The following is a 17,493-nucleotide window of genomic DNA, read 5'->3' as shown; positions in this document are numbered from 1 at the left end:
GCAACCCTTCAAACAAGTTCTAACACGGTCGTCTTCAGACATATACCTAATCAACACTCTGGAAATGTCACTGATCCTCACCGCTGATTGTCCAACTGATCATGCAGCAAAGAGCAAGATTCACGACCAAACACTTCGCTACTACCTTGAAGCAAAGACGAAGCTGATTGTTTAAAATGGTATTCCTTCGCGCAGTATTGTCCAATTCTTCCAGCTTGAATCCTGCGCCAACTTCATCTCAGCGTTGATGATGCGTTTATCATACTCTACAGACTTGCGAATCTCGTGGATGCGTTGTCCTTCCGGCACAATGATGCCAGGCTCGACTCCCTCCTCCTCGATTGCCGCAATTCTTTCTGCCATGACAGCCATTATCGGCCCCTCCCAGACTCCCTCCTTGCCACACTTCTTCAGCTCAGAGATTGCTCTTCGTCTGGTACTAGGCTCCCTGCATTTCCATGCAATGAAGAACAGAGGGTGAACAACTCCGAGCTCCATGCTGAACGGTATAAATTCCTGGTCCAGAGGCGCGGCCTCTTTGAAGCAGAGAATCGTGGTTAGATTCTCAACCCTCTTGACCATTTCGTCAAATTCAGGCGTAAACTGATCGTAGGTGCTTTCAGGTCCACAATCTATGCATGTTCGCAGCATAATCATTGCAATTCTGACCTGCAGAACGAGTCCGAGTATGCTCTTGGAAGCCACAATGCCGTGATTTTGTAAGGTCACTGCATCTGATGGAATCGACAGTTCCAAAGCATCTAGCCAACCTTGAAACGTTGAAAGTGCATTGTCGCGTTTCTCAATCCATGTAGGCGATACTTGACCCGACCTCCAATATCGAAACATGCCGAGATCAGATTTCAAGAGTTGATAAACTGCCATGAGCAAGTTATCCAGGTACCGCCGCACTTCCAGCAAGCCGATGTCATTCGGTGGTACTGCTGAGAGTTCTATGCTCAATGCTTCGACTTTCGGTTTCGAGAAAGTGCACGCCTGAATATCGTACCGGGCAAATACACGCAACATTACATCCAAATCATCCTGCGGTGCCGATCTGACCAATGCATTTTTATCCTTTGACGACACAGGTTCTTCCATCTGACGTTGGCTGCGCTCGTGTATTTGTTTCATCAGCTGTCGCATTCCATTCTGGTAATGTATAACTGCTGCCATGTTGTTCCGTCGAAGAACCTCGAAGCAAGCAAAAAGAATGCTGGCTATAATGGCAAGATTGACTGTCTCGCCGGATACCGTGTCAAGCCTTCGATAGAGCTTTCCAATGGCCCGACCATACAGCGAGGCTGCGTTGTTGTAAGCAGGCGACGCGACTGCAGCTTGATCGTATTTGCCGTTACAGTCCTCGTATTCTTCGTGCAGATTTCCAAGAGCGATGAGTGCTTCTCGGATCACTTCCTCGGAAGCTGCTGCTCGAAGGACGAACTGGGTCCAGAACTCGGTCTCAGACCCTCCAGCAAAAACAGGGACTGTTCGAAGTTGAAATCGATGGAATGCTCGTCGTTCTTGAGTCGTGCCTTCGAAAGCCCTGTTGATCGACTGCACAGCCAGAGAAGGTACAGATACTTGATGTGCTTGTGGGCACCGACCATTAACTTCCACACTGTCTTGTGGCGATGCAGATGGTGGACCGTCGTCTGCCTTCACCTTGCTGATTACCTGCTCCTTAGCAGGTAGCTCGTACCCGTCGCATTTGCGGCCAGTAGAGGTACATCGTAGACCTGAAACAACGTCAACAGCCGTATAGACCAAGGGTATTGTAACCTACATGAAGGTCTTTCTTCGCCACACTTGACTTTTCTTACCTACGCAATTCTGGTTAGACAACGTCGACCATGTGGTTGCCATGCAGTACCGCATATGCACTAAACGAGAAGGAACGAAACAATGTGGACTTCGATTCGTCCCAGTACGAGAGTGGACAACCTTCAATGCAGGTACCGGTTGACAAAAGAACATGACTGCTAATGAGCCTACCCACCTTGCAAGTTTTACATCCAGTGCGCACTTTGGGCCGGCTGGCCCTTTTGCGTCTGATTGGTTGTGTCCTAATTTTATTGACATATTGGTTGGTCTGAGTGGCGGAAAGCACATCTGCGTACGTATATTGATGGTGGGGACGAGTGAGCAAGACATGCTGACCATATGGGTGGAAGGATGGGTACGACTGCTGGTTCTGAGGTGGCAAAGACCAGATTTGATTCTGCGAAGTGCCAGACATGGTCGGAGGAGCGGCTAGTCGAGATTCGCATGCGAGGTACGAGCTTGCCAACTCACACTCATTGAGCCGACACCATTAGAACGGCATATTCTCAAGATATTTGATACACTTTGTCGACCATGGTTGAAGGAGCATTAACGTATTTCTACGTCCGCCAACTAGGACAATGAGATAGAATGGTTTAGATAAGAGGATTCATGATTTCACACAAGGCGTTCTCTAGGTATGAGGTAGTAGGCAAGCCTACGACAAAAGTACAGCGCAAAGTTGTTGGAGAGTGGATATGGAGCTTGCGGCAAGACCGAGATTGGTTACACGATTACATCCTTTCCAGTCTTACAGACACTACTGACGGAATAGGCAGAAGGTATTCTGTGCCTTCGTTGTCATTCGCTACATCGAGTCAGGCCCCAAATTAGCTACTGTACAAAAGCACAATGTGTCCATGCTACCTCGACTTCTATTTCCAGCTAGAACCACATAGGATCGCGTTTTTGGCGGTACAAATCTATGCTCGCTATAATGCTCATCTGCTCGACCCAACTGGCTTGAAGATGGGTTGTACACAACGATCTGTACTCAGGCAAGGCATGCTATGTTCGTTATCGCCGAACACGTGGTTCGAAGAACAGCATTGCAGATCCAAGCATCGGATGGATCTCAGTTCAAAGATCAGAAATACCACGATGACCTTTTTTGAATTCCTGCTCTGGCGAATAGACCATCCTCTATAACAGATAGGTTGCTGGTTGAAGGTGAGAAAGTTAGGCGGGCACGAAGGCCTAGGAGAATGCGCTTCGAAGAATCATCTGGATGAACCGCCTTACAACGTCTCAGAGAATATTCGCCCTTCGCTTCAGCTACGAAAGATGGAGTTGTTGAGCGTGGACTGTCCTCTGATGCAATCGACGATTCAGGTCTCCGACGCGTCGCTCGTTGACAGTGATGGGGGTTGAGCGACACGCGTCAAAGACAAATCCCACAATTTGGGGAAGAGGAGTTAGTCTTTGAGCCAAACTCTACACAACAAAGTTGAGATAAACCATAAACTCCCACAGCCAAAATACTCTGGTGTGTCTGGCTGGAGGAGGTCTGAACAAGACCAGCTGGTATCCGTGGCTTGTCGTCACGCGTACAAATAAATGTATATATTCGAGAGGAATGAAAATCATCTGCTTCTACTGGTACAATGATCCAAGAACCAGAACATCTCTATATTGTCTCATCTGGTATAGAGTGGTTGATGCGAAGTCCTTGGGGCAATCATTGATAGGATGAATGTATCAGACAGGCACCCAAGTCCTCAAGGGGCACAGCCAGATCGAGGCAGGAACGTATGGACTCAGAACGTCATGAAAAAGTACTGTAAACGTAAACACGACCTTGGTCACGAAAGTTCTGGATCATCCACGCAGCGGAAGTGTGAGAAACGGAGTCGAACAATTCCAGATATTTGGCAACAGTAGCTCCGACATTGGGTCATAGATCTTCCGCATGTGACGCGGATGATCACAAGGTTCGTGGCTTTCGTTGAGTTAAGGCTATCAGGAAGTCAATCCAAAATTTGCGGAAACCGTTTCCGGAAATTGCGAGGTCGGCGTGGTAAAATGCACAACAACAAAGCGCCTGTTATCATAGAGCAATGGGTAGATCCAAAGACCATCAAGCATTATTCCAAGCTATAGAATGTACTCATCCAAGTGCTCGTCCAAATTATCATGCGTGACATCCTGCTCAACGCTGCATCACTACCTCGGTCGCTTTAACCTCGTTGTGTCTGAGACAACTCATTGGTGCGGAGGTACGAAGGTGCGGAGCTGGGACGTTTGCTCGTGGCATTTGTCAATGCTGTAGTTACAAAATGTAGATATCAAAGAAAATGCTTGCAAATGAGTGTCATAAAGATTTGTCCAAGTATCCATCAAGAAGCCGGGTCATTCATTGTTCCATGTGGAACATGCCTTCTTCTTCTAGGTGGTTGTTGTGCCGATCGTCGTGTTCGTTCTTATCGGACCTATAATTTCTTTCATCCGACAACTGTTGTGTCAACGAGGGAGGGTGTAGGCTGAAAGGGTTATGCATAGAGTCTAGCTTCGCAGACCTGCTGTAGGATTGGTATTGTTGTGGAAGTGGAGGTACAGGAGGAATGTCGTCAGATGTGGTAGGTCTTGGAGTTCCACTGAAGGTCAAGCCGGCTGCAGCTGCGGCAAGTAATCCATCGTCTGTGCCAGAAGTTGTCGGCCGAAAGTCAACTCCGCTAAGTCGTTGAGGAAACAAGTTTGGAGAGAAGGCAGATTCGACGTAGGAGGATGCTGCAGAGCGATAAGATCGTGAGAACCCTGCACTGCTAGCACTGTACCGTTTCAGATCAGGTGTATCATCTTCACTCATTGGTGGAGGTGTCGTCTCTACTGAGCTTGTGTCGTCGTGAACTTCAGATGATCCTGAGTAGACAGGGGAAGCTGAGGATGTTTCGCTTGGATCAATGTGAACAGTGTCTGGTTCAATGACCTCGACATTTCCATCCACAGTCATGTTGCAGAGGACCGAGGCAGCCTCAAGCAATTGAACCTGTTGATGCTTAGAAATGAGCAATTTCGAGGTCACTGCCCAAGCTGGATCGTGTTCCCACCTGACAAGGTTAGCAGTCTTCCTCTAGAGCAAATTGTCGCCGATGGACGACATACATGTGCTTCGTCAGGCAACTGCTGTGTTTGTATCCCTTGCCGCAGGTATCGCAGCGAAGCTCAGTCTTCTTAGAGCCGCCTTTTAGCAGATGCGAGCCTTCGCTAGCACGCCTGTTGCGGTTCTTGACAAAGTCCTGGTCTGCTTGTGTCTCTTCTTCGTCCATAGATACATCCTCGAATGTGTCCTGCTCGATTGAGCGAGCAGTGCTGCCAGGGCCGAGGTAGGAGTGCATGTTTGGCCTCGTGCTCATCGAGTGAGAGTCGGCATGTTTCTTTGATCCAATGCTTCGCCGGTGTGGCACCGACGTTGCAGTTGTTTCGCCATTCTCTCTCAGCGCAGCTGCAATAGCGGCTTGGGCTGTGCTAGAGGCCGACGCGTTGACGCTCTTCCGTCGATGGACACGATGGATGGTATTGGTAGCGGACAAGGACAAAGAGTTCGAGTGAGACCGGTGGGAAGAAGACATGCGAGCAAAGCCTGCAGAGACTGGTCTGGATACGGAGAGTTCCTGTTGGAGGCAGTCAATACGCTTTGTTTACTCAGCAACCAGGGCGGTATTGCTACTTTAGAAGAAGCCATAGTTGTGCGCAGCCAACGAGACTTGAGACTGGAAGTCTTTCCAAGCAATGTAAATTTCGAAGAGGGCAAGAATCGACGCTGGCAGGGAAGTTGAGCTGCAGACAACAAATCAGTGGGGAGACGTGTCCGGTCTGCAATCGTCGGACGAGAAGATGCAGATGTGACAAGCCGACGGGAACCCCAGTCAAGTGCTTGCAGAACAACAGAAACCAAGACTCGCAAAGAATTAAAAAGTTGCAGCAACAGAAAAGAAAAAAGTAGCAAGAGCAATGTTTCCAAAAGTCGCAGCTGATTGACCTGGTCACTAAAGTCAGAGGAATGTGGCTGTGGATCAGCAGCGTGTTGGCAGTAACTACTCGCAGTGCGTGGTGGATGTACACCCTGACAGAGGTGGGTTCACGGAGCATCAGATGTCTGCTGATCGATGCCGATGAGCTGCTCACAAGGCCCATCAAGCGCGCAAGCCTAGCTCCAGCTATCTTGCGGGGTCGTGCCTTGATTTAACAATTCTACCAATCGTTCACCATCAGCGTGTTCGCACCGGCAACAGTAAACAATGTCGTTTCCACGAACAAAGGAGAGCTGCACATAGACGCCTGGACCTTCCAAGTCAACTTTGAGTCGTAGTGGCTTGAGTTTCCGAAGGACAACCAGATAGCCGCCCTTACGATCGAAAACTCTATAGAGAGAAAGGTCAGGGGCTCATCCTGGACAACCGAGGAGTTCAAAGCGGCTGCCCTCGAGCAACCGGGTTATTGGTGCAATGCGATTCAGGAATAGGAAGCTGCATGCATAGAGCAGTCGTGCTTTTGGAGAGGTCCTGACTAAAAGATGTCTGGCCAAACTTGTATCTCCTCATCCTGAATCTGGCCAGGTCGAGGCTTTCGAGACAGCAGGTGCTTCATGTCCCTGACAGATAAGGGACAACTCTATCTAAATCGCCAGTCTCGAGTGCCGCGATGGACTCGTATCCTTCGTCAATGTTTGTAAACAAAAAGCCTGAACCATTTTTGAGCAAAGGCGTTCCAATATGGGAAGAGGGGAAGCCTGACTTTTAGCTGGAAACAGTTTAGGGCTGGCACGATTGCGCATCAGTGGCTGTTCGCTTGCGATATCGTGATAGGTCCACTGCCGCACTCTGTGGTTGTTAAACCTTGGGTGTCGTGCTTGTTGGATACTATGAAGCCTTCGCGTACGAAATGTACCATTGGAGTTTGTCAGGCGCATTGATTCGCACAACATTCAAAATGGTGCTGCAAGAGCAGAGGGGGTTTGCACCTCCTCATGTCAACACATCTCCACCTTCGGCACTGTCAGATGATGCCGAACTCTACTTTGAACCTATCCGTTTGCGTTTCAATCTCGATGCACAGCCGAATGCTGCTTTTGCGGTACCTGAATTACTCAAGTAGCGGAATGCTCCGCAGCCGGCATCCATGCGATAGTCTGTCAAGGCTGATTTGGCTGGAAACGTGGCCTTACCACAGGGTGAACAAAGTGAGGACTTTCACCAAGTTTCATATACTACAATACTTGTATTGCCAGTGGTCCACTAATGAAGCTATTCTTAGCGCATGGCGACTGAACAGCAACGTGCTTGCCGATCAACAATGCTCCTCCTGCTGTCTTAAAATCATTTTCGGTTCTCTACAAGCAAGGACGCTGATCGGCACACCATATTCTGGTGGTGCACTAATTATCGTTTGTTCTTGTGGGGTCAAACTTCCAGGTCTGTATGGCTGTGATTCATGTTTCGAACTCTCAAACTTCAGGCTCAGCTACACCTTAGAATGATCCTCTTTGACTCGCTCGAAGTGTTCAATATCTTCATGTCTTGTACAGCCCTTGTTAGCCAGCTGGGCGAGATGGTCTTCTAGGCGAGATTGCAAGATACGAACCATGTGTTTCCGACGAATAGGCGTCCACTAGTCCATCACATGTATACCATAGACTGCATCCGAGTCAGGTCGCTCAAAGACTTCGTTCGTCCAACTATGAAGGCGACTTCTTTCGAACGTCTTTGTTGAAGTGATAGAAATCCTAGGCGGCAAGATGGTATTTTGCCGTATCTTCGTCTTAGACAAGCGCTGGTATTTGGTTCCTATAGACACAGATATAGATTGTGGTCCCGAAAGAACTCAGTTCAGCGCATTGTCCTTGACCACTTCCAAACAAGTGCCAACGATATTGCACCAGAGGACAGATGAGACTGCCAAAGAACTTTTGGAGCCAATATCCCGATGCACAATGACCATTCCCAATTTGAGCACTCCGTAAGTGGTTTTGATAAGGAACCACAACCCATGAGGCTTGGCCCACCAGCACATAATCGGACTATTCAATAGAGCCCGTGCTAGCGGCCGGATCATAGTACGCGAGGCGTTGTGGTTCATGGCAACCAATCTGATGTTGGTCCCGGATGCCAAAAGCGAACAGCTCGTGCGTATCAATTTTTAGGACGTCGAAAGTTGTGAGAGAAGGGCTGGCTGAACGACTTCCGTCTATCGGGTACTAATGGTTGAGTCATGACGAGTATACCCATATACTGTCGACTTTTCACTATGTCACTAAATATCTGTTGATCTTTGGTAGCTCCATCTCCTCTTGCCAAAAACAGGCTTTGTTTCACATCCCTGTCATTTGTCGTGCGACCAGCTTGTTCCCAGCACAAAAAAACGTGTAACACACACCTAAACCCCGGCAATTTCCAAACTCATGGCTGAACCTGAATTGCAAACTCAGCAATCCTGGGCTGCATGGTTTTTAGATGCATATGCGAGCTCCGGCGTCACATCGCTCGAAGACGACCTCACCGACGATTCAGCTTATGAGTCCATGTCGCCAACAATGTCAGAAGCCAGTGCCCCCGAAACGTCGCCCTATGGCCCATATGTAAGGACAGGAAGAGGAGGTGCAGGCAATTTTACGTGGCAATCGCAGCAGCCAGCAGATCTCGAAGCCCAAAAACCATCAAGTTTGCGGGAGAAGAGAAAGGCCGCAATCAAGATCGATCACATTGACACTTCGATTGCTGTAAGAGATGCTCAAGCAAGAAAGACGTCCCAGTACGTGCGCGTAGGGAGGGGAGGTGCAGGAAATATGCCTTATGTCCAAAGCAACGAACCACAAGCTTCTCCTACATTTGCGACTCTCAAGTCGCCAACTTCTGCGAACAGCCCTGTCGTGTTTGCTGGAAGAGGAGGAGCAGGCAATTTTGGCGCAGTCAGGTCAGCAAGTGCTCAGACTTCATTAGAAAAAGAACGACGCGAACAGGCCGAGATGGAGAAAACACGCGAAAGAGCTGAGCTTGAAGTGCAACATACACTACAACTACCTTCACAAGCCTATACTCGTTCAAGACGAAGGAGCGCGATGCCTGACGATATCGAGAGTCCGGCCTGGCCCTGAAAATGTGTCGCAGCTGATGCACGACCCTGCAACAATTCAAGCGTCCATTCCACAGTCTTCTTGGGTGGCAGTGCGTGACTAGTCAGCACCTGATCATGCTTAGTCATATCGTACAACAGCTCAATCCTAATAAGCAGCACATACGAACCATTCAGGCACCACCTCCGGCCAGCACCCTTTCCTCATCGATTTATTCTTTCCCAGCTCACAAAATCGCGATTCAATACTACCAGCATCAATGATCATGGAAGCGATCGAGTTACCACGGACTGCAGATTCAATAGGGTTGACGTGGTGCTTTGGCACGCTGCAGGGTGCACGCACGAAGATAGAAGGAAGCCATACAGAAAGAGATCATTGCCTTTACTAGCATGCATGACCGAAACAAGAGCGAGATTTGTCGCCAAAAAGCACATGAGTCAGAGCGTCGGGCTGCAGAACAATATCAACGATGCTGTTTTAATGACAGGAAGCAAAATTGGCCTCGTTGCTAGAGTCATGGTTGGTCATCTACAATCAAGCTGAGACTTTGATTCGACCACTGCGAGCTCTATTGATCTGCCATTGTGCAAATGCACTGCTGCTATTGACGGGCATGCGAACCCGGAAACAGCTGCCAACCCTTCTCTTATGTTGCAGAAGCTTACAGCACAGTCTTCGAGCATCGGTCGTGTACTGTACGAATCGACCAGATGCCAATGCTAACGGAATCTTGGATGACGACAATGGCTGGAAATCTGGTTGCGAGCCGCTGGATTACATTCAGCACAACTATCTTTGTATGGTACGGATATTTGTGTAAACATGTCTACATCACTATTTAGTAATACTGATTGCACGATCAAGCTGAATATACACGTCCAGAAATTTAGAGGACGTGGAAGCTGGCAATTGTCTCCAACACCATCTCCAAATCTTACATCTTTGTGATAGGAGCTGACGTGACTTTCTTTTCCCAGAAGAAGCACTATCGCCTCTTCACCCAGTACTGACCAAAGGTCACAGTAAAGTTGTCAATTCATCGACTTCGAGCTAACCGGTCAGCCAAGCCAACGAAACCACATTATAGGCATATTGTTTTCCGTCAACATGACCTCTGTCCAAGATTCGGTACGTGCCACGTGGGAAGCACTCTTAGTTGAGGCTTCTTGATATGCTATACTGACCTGCCAGCTAATATTCCGCAACATCCTATCTCACCCTCCCACGGCCGCGATATGGTCTGACCGCAATCGAACTCAATACTACCTAGATTTCGAGGCAGGACTCGCCAGAGCTCAAGCACGCTTATCGATCATTCCTAGCGAGGCTGCGGAAGCTGTCGTTGCATCTTGTTCGAACGTCGATGACTTAATCGATTGGGAATTACTTGAGGTGCAAACCCAGAACATAGGATATCCTGTTCTTGGAGTCGTGAAGCAACTAGTAGCGAGGGTCAATGCTGGTAGTCCTGAAGGACAGAAATGGGGCGAATGGTCGCATTGGGGGTAAGTTCTTCTGAGTCTGCTGTCTCAACTGGCATGGCTTGATGCGACTCGATGTACGACTGTCTAGTCGATTCGGGTTGCTAGTATGTGATTGACAATCGCAGGGCGACTACACAAGACCTGACGGATACTGCGAGCATTTTGCAAATTCGAGATACGCTCAATATCATCGAAGACTTTCTTGACAGGATAATTGCGGCACTGAGGGGTTTGTCGATAAAGTATAAGACGACACCCATGCCTGCACGGTCAAACCTCCAGCAAGCCGTTCCCATCAGTGCTGGCTTCAAATTTGCGAGATTGCTTGCTACCTTCCTACGACATAAGGAGCGACTCTTCGAAGGCAGGAAGCGTGTGCTAGTGTTGCAATTTAGTGGCGCTGCAGGCACCCTGGCGACACTATCACCAGACGGCAGTGATGATATTGGACTGAAATGTCAAGAAGAGCTTGCGAAAGAGCTTGGACTTAGTGTTCCAGATATAGCCTGGCATACAGAACGCGATCGCATCGCCGAGTTTGGTCATCTATGCTCTTTACTCACCGGGACCTGTGCAAAATTTGCGTTAGACTTGAAGTTGGAGATGCAAATGGAGGTCAACGAAATGCGAGAGCCATACGCGCCGCACCGAGGCAGTAGCAGCACAATGCCACAGAAGAGAAATCCGATCTTCTCTGTCTACGTTACAGCAGAAGCAGCCACTGTCCGCCAACTGAGCGCAGCGTTGAGCGAGAGTATGGTCAGCGATCATGAGCGGGCTACTGGACCTTGGGAAATCGAGTGGATCGTTCTACCGCAGATTAGCACATTGACCAGTTCCTGCTTGAGACACACGCTCGAGAATCTCGAAGGTCTTGAGATCGACGAGGCCAACATGTTGAAAAACTTGAATCTGAGCAATGGAACAATAGTATCAGAAGCAGTCATGATGGGGCTTGGACCGAAAATAGGAAGACAAAGAGCCCATGATGTTGTGTATGACTTGTGTCGAGAGGCGGTTCTTTCTGAGAAGTCGTTATTGGACCTGCTCGATGCAAGCCAAAAGATTGATCTACCACGGTCAGAGCTTGCGAAAATGTGTGATCCCAAGAACTATCTTGGTCTGTCAGAGAGGATGACAGATAGGGTATTAGCCATGTGTAATGAGGCACAATCCCAGTCATGAAGCAAACTGGAACACTCTTGTTGCCTGGATTGTCGGGCATCAATGAGTTGGTCGATCGACACGGGAGCTGCGCTCGAAGCGCCACTCCGCACGGAGTCTGTTCATGCTCATCATGATTGTCCGAAGCTTACTAGCTGCCTTCACGCGACAGATATAGACACAACTGCGAAACTGTTCCGAATATGATGTGTATCTATGTGCACGTCTTCCTAGGGGAAATATCTGTTTCTCAGTCGACAATCCGTAGTCTCTGAGCCTGCTTTCTTCAGCGAGCACGAGCTACCGAGCATCAGGAAAGCACGATCTGAGATATGCCGGCACCGATTGTCACTGCTTCTTTGCAAGCTGCCACGATATCCTCCTGCTCCAATGTACTCGCACAGCTGACTCACGCTTACCAGCAGAAGGTGCGCACAATAAGCGCTAAGTCTGCCGGGTATTGACGTGAATAGGTTCCGTTCATGTTCGACGTAAAGGAGTTTCTGCGATTCGTGGTCATCAGCTTTATTACCGCGCCACCAAACTTCAAATGGCAGCAACTTCTTGAAAGGTCAGTAGATCTCAATTTCACAGAAGATACTGGCGCTAAAGTCAGCCCTAGAGCCTTTCCAGCATATGAGCGCGATCGAAGCCCGCCACTGCCTTTGACACGACCGGCCGAAGAAGGTGAAGAGGACGAAAAACATGACACAACACCTAGGCCAAGGAAGCTCAATATCAAGAATACTCTGACCAAATGGTTCATCGACTGCATAACAATGGGGTACGTCCTTCTACCACACTGGCCGTACGAGTGTTGATTATGGTCGTTCAGGGCTCTGCTGAATACTGTTGCGTTCATTCTCCTCATCGGTGTCCTCAAAGGCCAAGCGAAGGAACAGATTGCACAGAATATTAGAACGGTCAGTCTGGAGTCCCATGCAGGAATTGATACTGGAATTGCGAGCCTGCCGTCCTAGGTGCAGTACTGACTCGGACACAGGAGACCTTCCCTATCATCTTCAACAGCTACAAGATATGGCCGATAGCTTCGATCATCAGCTTCAGTTTCGTCCCTGCTGAGAAGCGTATTGTATTCCTTTCTTGCGTGGGCCTGCTTTGGGGAGTCTATATGTCCTTGATTGCGGCAAGCATATAGTCGAAACGCACACGATGTGCTCGGAACTCTGCCAGTGATCTGAAGTGCCAGGTCGCATAAGCGATTCCCAAACAGGTGATGAAATGCGACGTGAATGCTCGAACGGCGGGATCATTTTATCGTCGGTTAGTGACGGTCACCACCATATCAGACTAATCTGTGCCTGCATAGAGAATTGCTTCTTGTGCTCAAGCGCCAACAGAGGCTAACAGGACAAGAAGTGCGGCTTGCATATCGCATTACCGAGTACGAATCGAGAAAGAGAATCAAGCGATTGCGCACAATGGAATCTCAAGCCACATCAGTCGCGATGTCACCTTCCTCTCGCCTCAGTTGTTCTCGAAGACGCATAGAATATCAATCTTATCTTGGCATAGATAAATCCGTGTCCCATCATTGCTCAAGGAGCCATGGCGACGACCTAGACTCGAGCGAGTGGATGTGTAACTTCGAGATGGCGGACAAGACCTTCTCAGGAACCCGCCCAGTACCGCCGAAAAGCGAGCGAAAGGACCCAAGCAAGGCCAAGCAAGCTTCTTCGGCCTTGCCAAAGTTTGCCAATTTGTGGGAATCTACACGTGCCAAGCTCGGAACGCGACCGTTTTTGGTATAGTCCGATCTCGAGATGACACTCTCCGACGCCTGCTCACGCGACGCGACCGAGGTTTCCATGTTCTGATTGGTCCGGGCAGCCAGATTTCATAATTCACTATCTGTGTTACTTCATCAAGAGCACTAGACCCCAGATCACAGTATTGCTAGGTACGACATATCCACTGCATCTAGAGCCTTTGGTGTGGCACAGATCTCGCTGGACAGATACAGCAAGCTGGACGAGCGAATACATAAGGCGAGCTCGAGCGCATCAACATATTCTCAGCTCGTCACGTCCATATATAACCTCTTCTGTTATCACTGCGGCCATGCATACCCCGCACGCGACCAGTGAGGTCGTCGACATTGAGAAGAACGACCATGATGAGAAGATCGTCCCTGTCACCACCGTCACTGAAGATGGCGTTCAAACGGGCCAAGTCAAAGGTCTGCATAAAACGCTTCGCAACCGTCACATGCAGATGATTGCAATCGGTGAGTTATGAACTCGATGATTGCATTCTATCCAAGCTAACGATCCCTAGGTGGTTCTATCGGAGCTGGTCTCTTCGTTGGTTCAGGTGGTGCACTTCGCACAGGTGGTCCTGGTTCTCTCTTATTCGGTTTCATGATTACAGGTTTCATGTTGCTATGCACCATGCAAGCGCTTGGTGAACTTGCTGTCCTCTATCCTGTCAACGGTGCTTTCTTTACCTATACCTGTCGATTCGTCGATGAGTCTTGGGGCTTTGCTACTGGCTGGCAATATGGTGAGTCCCTCAGAAGGTCTATGTGAATGTGATCTGCGGAGAGCTAACAGATCGATCAGCTTTCGGATGGCTTATCGTCCTTCCTTTCGAGCTCGTCGCTGCCTCCATCACTATCGAATTCTGGAGAACAGATATACATATGGCTGTCTGGGTCACTGTCTTCCTCGTATTCTTGATCGTCATTCAATTCTTTGGCGTAAGAGGTTACGGAGAGGTTGAGTGCTTCCTTTCTGTCATCAAAATCCTTGCATGCTGTGGGTTCATTATCTTCGCCATCATCGTCAACTGCGGTGGTGTCCCGACTGACGACCGAGGATACATCGGTGCTCGCTACTGGCACGATCCTGGTGCATTCCGCAACGGTTTCAAAGGTTTCTGCAGTGTCTTTGTTGTCTCTGCATTTGCCTTCGGCGGTACAGAGATGGTTGGCCTTGCTGCTGCTGAAGCTGCGGAACCACATAAGAGCTTGCCTAGAGCTACCCGCCAGGTCTTTTGGCGTATCGCCTTCTTCTATATCGTTTCGCTCTTCCTTCTTGGTCTGATCCTTCCCTCCAACAACCCAGGGCTACTCGGTTCTTCAGGCGCAAATACCAAGGCTTCGCCCTTCGTCTTGGCTATCCGAGAGGCTGGTGTCACAGGTCTTCCGTCCGTGTTCAATGCGGTCATCACAATCTCAGTCATTAGTGTCGCAAACTCATGCGCATATGGCTCAACCCGGACAATGCAGGCTCTCGCTGGCCGAGGCATGGCACCGCGTTTCTTAGAGTATATTGACAACAAAGGCCGTCCGCTCTACTGTGTGATCATTCAACTTGCTTTCGGCTGCCTTGCCTACGTTGGTGAAGCAAAAGGTGCTAGCGGCAAGGTCTTCGGATGGCTTCTTGCCCTCACTGGCTTGTCCTTCCTCTTTGTCTGGGGTTCAATCTGTCTTGCTCACATCCGTTTCCGATCAGCATGGAAAGCCTCCGGCCACACTGTCGAGCAACTCCCATACCGCGCCGCCATGGGTGTCATCGGCTCATATATCGGTCTGAGCATAAACATCCTTGCGCTTGTCGCATCGTTCTATGTCTCCCTCTTCCCTGTGGGTGGCAAGCCTGATGCCGAAGGCTTCTTTTCCAGCTATCTTGCCGGCCCAGTCGCCTTGGCTTTCTACGTTGGATGGAAGATCAAGGATGGTATGCAGACGGGCAGGTGGAAGCTTTACCTCAGCACTAGCGAGATTGATGTTCACGCTGGGCTGAGGGAAGGAACGCTGGAGGGAAAGTACCACGATGGGGTTGATCAAAGACAGCCCTTCTGGAAGCGAGCTGTTCGAAGTCTATTCTAGATGTTGAGCGGATTGGCGTGATGAAGTAGAGAATTGCAGATAGAGAACGACGACAACTATACTGCTTTGAATGTTTTCCTCCCCAGCCGCGTATGATTCTGAGGGCCAACATGGTAGCCTACACTGCTGAATTCTCCTTGGTTGAGATCCAACTTGTGGTGCACATAATACATGAGGCCATATGATACTGGTTCAGTGTTTTCATGACATGACACCGGCCTTACGCTTGTAATTACAGAATCCGCCAGTGCTTTTTTGTTCAACCACGACACCTTCGTGTTCCTGACTACTCATACCGCCTACATCTACGATCTCGCATGTAGTACTGATGGCTCAATCGACCGAACCTTTCGGTATATTTACATCCTCCAGGTTGACCACATAGAATGCAGCAAATTATCAAAACTGATGTTGGTACGAATAAAATTGCCCAAGTGAATAAGCCTCCAAGAGCATTTTTATTCATCCACGCAGAATTCGTCTTTCAGCTAAAACTCATCCTCTATTTGCCACGCTTCTGGCTCACTGTGAACTCGATGTGGATATGGTTGTAGTCATAGGAGGATTAAATATATAGGCTGCTGGACGCTCTTGGTTTTGAGCAGGTACAATTTTATGAACTCTTTTGAACCAGATACCAGCTGTATACACGTGGTCCAAATCCAACTAACACAAAACTGAGGAAGAAAGTCGTCTTCTACACAGGATGGCCGTACTCAGCACTCAGACGTCTCCATCGAGGCTGCTGGCTTTGCCTGCCGAATTGACCTGTATGATCAGTGCCTTTATCATGACAGATCTTTCGTACAGGCACATCCCGGAGTATGCCACGCATGTGCAAAGACGAGTATCCTGGCACCGATGCAAGAAGTCGTTCGAGAAACTCAAGAAAGCTGTCAGTCTGATTTGGGTGAACAAGCGTTTCCGCGACCAGGCCATGCCGTTGCTCCAGAACAATCTGGTCGTGTATGTGAACATGATTGTGGCCAGAACGCATAGTGATCCTGCAAGGATGCCGAAGTTCCCACTCCTTGTTAGAGAACGGGCGACGAGGCTTTTCGACATTGAACACGCATGGCTTGGGGCTCGGACCTTTGTGACTTATTTTCAACCACTTCTGCATGAACTCCTAGCTCTAGAGCACCTTATCTGGATCGTTAAGCCTGACCCTCGACCTCTACCAAACATGGAAGATTTGGTTGATCTACTGCGCGGAGATAGGGATCAGTCCATCATGAGACGTTTACCGAAAAAGGATGACTATCGAGAAGCAAATGGTGCGCTACCACGTTGCGCCGTAACCACCAGGATGATCATCGGCGCAAAAATAACTGGCGACTATGTGGCTGGTGAGTACGAAACTGGTTACATAGACATCCTATATGTGAGTATGGCTTTACGTACCTCGCGACCACTGCTAACGCGTGAAATTTCGGATGCTGGAAGTCGATTCACACACTGGACGGCTTAAACAGCGCATGGTAAACTTGTCAGACCACGAGGATGACCCCGAATGGTATCCAGCCAAAGAAGTCTGTCTGATGGTTGAAAACGTCTGCTTTCCTGTGCTCTACCACATTCCAAGTGGTGATCGACGAGCTCTGGTTGGGATTTGGCCCTGGTTCGCCTCCCGTCGTGTGTATGCGGAGGCTGAAGAAGAATTTGGCAATTTGCTCTCCAGGGACCAAATTGGGGACAACCATGCAGTATCAGAACTCGACGATGAGGACGGCGAGGACAATGCGATTGTGACTGACATGGAGGATGACGAAGAGAATCATGAGGAGGAAAGTGAATATGGAGAGGAGGATGCAGAGCTAAGCACGTCAGTTCCCAAGCGAGTGCTCAGCCTAGCAGAACAAGTTGGAGATGACCTAGATGACGGAATCTTCCTCGAAAGAGCATTGCAGACGGCACAAAGGCTGTGAATGTAACTTACCCGACATGCATTCTGGCACGCAAGGCTTTGGTAAAGTTCTTGTCGCAGCTAGACCGTCCCTAAAACTTTTCACCCGTTACCGTTATCAACATTCACTGGAGAAAGGTACACGAAAAGAAGCACTTTGATACGTCAGAAAAGACCTGAATATGTGTTC

The 17,493-nt window shown here is 49.1% G+C and overlaps 7 protein-coding genes across 7 annotated transcripts; 5 read left to right on the top strand and 2 right to left on the bottom strand.

Annotated features, from left to right (window-relative positions):
- Positions 1-171: 171 nt before the first annotated feature.
- LTR64_006538 (uncharacterized protein) lies at positions 172-2,239 on the bottom strand (the record flags this gene model as incomplete). Its single annotated transcript, XM_064900868.1, has 2 exons — positions 172-1,739; positions 2,161-2,239. The coding sequence occupies 2 exons, from the start codon at positions 2,237-2,239 to the stop codon at positions 172-174; spliced, it is 1,647 nt and encodes a 548-aa protein (XP_064751944.1).
- Positions 2,240-4,177: 1,938 nt separating this feature from the next.
- Positions 4,178-5,393, bottom strand: LTR64_006537 (uncharacterized protein; the record flags this gene model as incomplete). The annotated part of the gene is made up of 2 exons (XM_064900867.1): positions 4,178-4,871; positions 4,927-5,393. 2 exons carry the CDS (start codon positions 5,391-5,393, stop codon positions 4,178-4,180), a joined length of 1,161 nt encoding a protein of 386 aa, XP_064751943.1.
- Positions 5,394-8,221: 2,828 nt separating this feature from the next.
- LTR64_006536 (uncharacterized protein) lies at positions 8,222-8,914 on the top strand (the record flags this gene model as incomplete). Its single annotated transcript, XM_064900866.1, has 1 exon — positions 8,222-8,914. One exon carries the CDS (start codon positions 8,222-8,224, stop codon positions 8,912-8,914), a length of 693 nt encoding a protein of 230 aa, XP_064751942.1.
- A 1,089-nt stretch (positions 8,915-10,003) lies between these two features.
- On the top strand, positions 10,004-11,565 carry LTR64_006535 (uncharacterized protein; the record flags this gene model as incomplete). Its single annotated transcript, XM_064900865.1, has 3 exons — positions 10,004-10,024; positions 10,088-10,401; positions 10,506-11,565. 3 exons carry the CDS (start codon positions 10,004-10,006, stop codon positions 11,563-11,565), a joined length of 1,395 nt encoding a protein of 464 aa, XP_064751941.1.
- A 461-nt stretch (positions 11,566-12,026) lies between these two features.
- LTR64_006534 (uncharacterized protein) lies at positions 12,027-12,703 on the top strand (the record flags this gene model as incomplete). Its single annotated transcript, XM_064900864.1, has 3 exons — positions 12,027-12,328; positions 12,380-12,467; positions 12,548-12,703. The coding sequence occupies 3 exons, from the start codon at positions 12,027-12,029 to the stop codon at positions 12,701-12,703; spliced, it is 546 nt and encodes a 181-aa protein (XP_064751940.1).
- Positions 12,704-13,626: 923 nt separating this feature from the next.
- LTR64_006533 (uncharacterized protein) lies at positions 13,627-15,397 on the top strand (the record flags this gene model as incomplete). Its single annotated transcript, XM_064900863.1, has 3 exons — positions 13,627-13,792; positions 13,843-14,067; positions 14,127-15,397. The coding sequence occupies 3 exons, from the start codon at positions 13,627-13,629 to the stop codon at positions 15,395-15,397; spliced, it is 1,662 nt and encodes a 553-aa protein (XP_064751939.1).
- A 706-nt stretch (positions 15,398-16,103) lies between these two features.
- On the top strand, positions 16,104-17,325 carry LTR64_006532 (uncharacterized protein; the record flags this gene model as incomplete). Its single annotated transcript, XM_064900862.1, has 2 exons — positions 16,104-16,781; positions 16,873-17,325. 2 exons carry the CDS (start codon positions 16,104-16,106, stop codon positions 17,323-17,325), a joined length of 1,131 nt encoding a protein of 376 aa, XP_064751938.1.
- Between the last annotated feature and the right edge of the window lie 168 nt (positions 17,326-17,493).

This window comes from Lithohypha guttulata (genome assembly GCF_036872675.1).
Source record: "Lithohypha guttulata strain CCFEE 5908 chromosome Unknown scaffold_5, whole genome shotgun sequence".
NCBI classification, from domain to species: domain Eukaryota; kingdom Fungi; phylum Ascomycota; class Eurotiomycetes; order Chaetothyriales; family Trichomeriaceae; genus Lithohypha; species Lithohypha guttulata.
Note: the sequence above shows the minus strand (reverse complement) of the source record. Positions and strands in the feature narration are given on the sequence as shown.